General features: G+C 21.6%; 1 protein-coding gene across 1 annotated transcript; it reads left to right on the forward strand.

Moving 5' to 3' along the window:
• Window positions 1-1,669: 1,669 nt before the first annotated feature.
• Window positions 1,670-1,825, forward strand: LOAG_13652 (hypothetical protein; the record flags this gene model as incomplete). The annotated part of the gene is made up of 1 exon (XM_003149158.1): window positions 1,670-1,825. The coding sequence occupies one exon, from the start codon at window positions 1,670-1,672 to the stop codon at window positions 1,823-1,825; it is 156 nt and encodes a 51-aa protein (XP_003149206.1).
• Between the last annotated feature and the right edge of the window lie 1,738 nt (window positions 1,826-3,563).

Here is a 3,563-nt window from a genome sequence, read left to right on the forward strand (position 1 = left end):
AATAATAATAATAATAATAATAATAATAATAATAATAATAATAATAATAATAATAATAATAATAATAATAATAATAGTAATAATAATAATAATAATAATAATAATAATAATAATAATAATAATAATAATAATAATAATAATAATAATAATAATAATAATAATAATAGGAATAATACTAATGATAATGATAATAATAATAACAATGATAATGATAACAGCAATAATAATGGTAATAATAATAATAAAATTTTAATTTTTATTCTACAAATAATAGCTTATATCTGAAATTTTCAAAGCAATCAATGTAAATAAGTAACGAAAACGAAAAAAAATGGAATTAAAAATTCAATTACTTTTAATCAATGCCATTATTGTTTCATAATTTTTTATTTCCAATAAAAGTAATAGTACTTAATGATAAAAGTTAATTTGATATAATTTGGTTAAAATATAATAAAGCGTTAAAAAAAAAATAAAAAAGTGATCAAATAGACTTACGGAGAGGAATTATTCTTTGGCCGATATTATTATTTGGCTTAAAGCAAAATGTTTATTTCATTGCTTTCACTCTACGACTATCTTTCTAGTATAATCACAGTTGAGAATGCAATGAATTCATTTTCTCGGATGGATGAATAAATTCAAAAGGAAAGTGCTTCGTGTTATGTAAAGCATGAAGTAATTAATTAAGCCTTTCAAAGTTTATTCTCGTGAAAATTCTTTGGTACAATTAGTTGAAATATTGATTCATCCTTCTTTCATACGGTATGTATTGAATGATTGAATATTTCATTTTCTATTGAATTATGGATTAATCTATCGGATGAATAAATATATCAAATTTTTGAAGAATCAATCTTTCTAAATGAAGCATATATATACTAAACTAGTTCAATATTCAAAGTTCAAAGGTTACTCTTAGTTTGGCTAAAGATTCTCAGAAAAGATCGAGGAGAGAAATTTGTAGTAATGATGAAAGAAGCGATGATATATGGAAAATGGCATTACAAAAATTGCATACGAATAGTAATTATTCCAAAGAGAAAATTTAATTAATCATAAATAAATTAAATGGAATAAGTTGACTATAATTTCAGGCCAAAAATTTGTTAAATTTTGTGATTCTCATCCAAAATAAAAATTTCTTCCATTTCAACGTCTTTCCTCATCTAATTTTGGAATTTTTTTTCCTTCAATGCATAAAAAATTTTCAGCTATAATTAATAAATTAATTATGCTATGGCTAGCTGATAAAATTAAGTAATACGTGAATCATGCAACGTACGTTGCACACGTTTATGTCTGACGTATAATTATACGTGTGTAATAATACTTTTGAAAAAAAAAATGCAAGAATGAGGAGATAATATGAGAAATATTTCCCCAATAAGTTTTATAACTAAATATAAATAAAAATTAAATTTGTATATTTTAACAAAAATAAAAAAAATTCTATGAAACATTAACTTTCAAAAAAAAAAAACAAAAAAAATGTTAAGAATAAGATTTGCAATATTTTGAAAGTAAAATATCAAAATACAATGAATGCTTTTAATCTATAAGAATAATTGTAATTAGTAATAAGATAAGAATGAAAAATGAAGAATACTTAAGTTAAGCTGATTCACCGGAAAACGAGGGGGGAACAGATCAGGGATTTAGTATCATAATGGGGAATTCGCACGACAGCATCATTAAAAGCAGCCATAAGAATGATTTAGTAGATGCGATGGATTTTGGTTCGTTGGCCAAGAAGTGCGCTGTGGAAGGCCAAATGGATATGAAAGGATGGGAATTATGCAAATTAGCTGTGAAACAACAATGAATTCAGTAATAATGTTAAAATGGGCCTTAGGACATAACAAATTTTCCATAAATTGTATAAATATGTAATGCATATATTTATGCAAAATAAATTTATAAATATTATTAATTTTTCTTCTAAATTTAAAAATTGACTTGTCGTTTTGTAAATTTAAAAGTTCATTAAATGTCCAGTTAATTGGATGCCATAAATATGTTTGTAATATAATTTAACAATTGCAATTATATAAAAAAAGAAAAAGAAAAGACTAAGCGTTATGATAGGCTTACATTTTATCGATTCAAATATTTTTTTTTTTTACTTTACCAACAATGGCACTTAATTTTACCTGCAAAAAAAAAAAAAAAAAAAAAGAAAAACGAATTCTAAATTTTAGTATTTTAATAAATAAATCAGTAAAGGAACAAATTCCAAATTTTACTATTTTAATAAATAAATCAGTAAAGGAAGTTTCAGTAAAAATTAATGGAATGGAATATAAATTTAAATAATTGAAATATTTGGAATAATTGGTTAAACAGATATTTGTTAATTTGATTACAATTAAAATTACTGAATTCTTGTTTATTTATCAGTAATTGAAAGAATTTGTACATTAGATGGATTATTTATCTATAAATATAAACAATCGTGCAAATATCATGAATAAAAGTAAAAATTTTTTATAAAATATTTTTGGGTGTAATTTTTTAATTAATAGAGAAATAATTTGGTTGAATTATTTAGTTCTCACATTACTAAATTTGTAAAATTACTATCAATTCGTGCATTTTTTTTCCTTTTCCAACAATTTCAATTTATAGTACAAAGTTATTTCGATAAAAATTAAAAAATGAATTTCAAAAATTTCAAAAATATTATAACATTTATGGGAAAAAAGAATGATATTTAAGTGTCAAAATATGTCAAGCATAAAAAGAAGAAATAATTATATTAAATGAGAAAAATAAATAATTAAATTTCTATTTTTTTACAGTTTTTTTTTTGAATATATATCTCATTATTATATTCCATTCTATTATTGAAAAAATTTTTGCATTGTTATTTTAAAAATTAAAAAAAATGAAAAGGATGAACTATTTCTAATAACCAACCTTTTTTTGCACTAAATGTATAAAATAGAAGACGAAGAACTTGAATTTAATTCCTTTTAATTTGAATTTATTTCCTTTTAATTTTTGGATTTAATTCCTTTTGAGTTATTGATATCATTAAAATTTTTCAAACTTTCAAATTTCATTTGAATTTTTGGTATTCTGAAAGATAACCGAATTAATAAATCATTCATTTCAAGGGTTTTAGAAAAAGTACAACATTCGAAGATTTTCAATAGTACGCCCATATGGCGAATTCAATCTTTTCATTTCAAAAATTCAATCATGAAATCACAGTTTTTCCTTACATACATTAAATTTCATTCCCCTATTTTAGATAAATGTTAAATAATAGTGATAATTTTGATTATTATTTTTAATACTAATTATTGATTGATATTCTATTTAGCATTAATTCGATCAATTTTTTAATTTTTTAATTCATTAATTCTTCAATTAAACATTCATATTATTTAAAAATTATTTCATATCTAATAATAGATTTTTTTTTTAATACGAATACGTTTATGCCACATAATTTATTCCTAGGCTCTTTTGTTTCCATTTTTATCACAACTACTTTATCTCATTCCTAGGCTCTTTTGTTTCCATTCATTTTCCATTTTTATCACAACTACTTTTTC

Source organism: Loa loa (genome assembly GCF_000183805.2).
Source record: "Loa loa unplaced genomic scaffold supercont3.137, whole genome shotgun sequence".
Taxonomy (NCBI): domain Eukaryota; kingdom Metazoa; phylum Nematoda; class Chromadorea; order Rhabditida; family Onchocercidae; genus Loa; species Loa loa.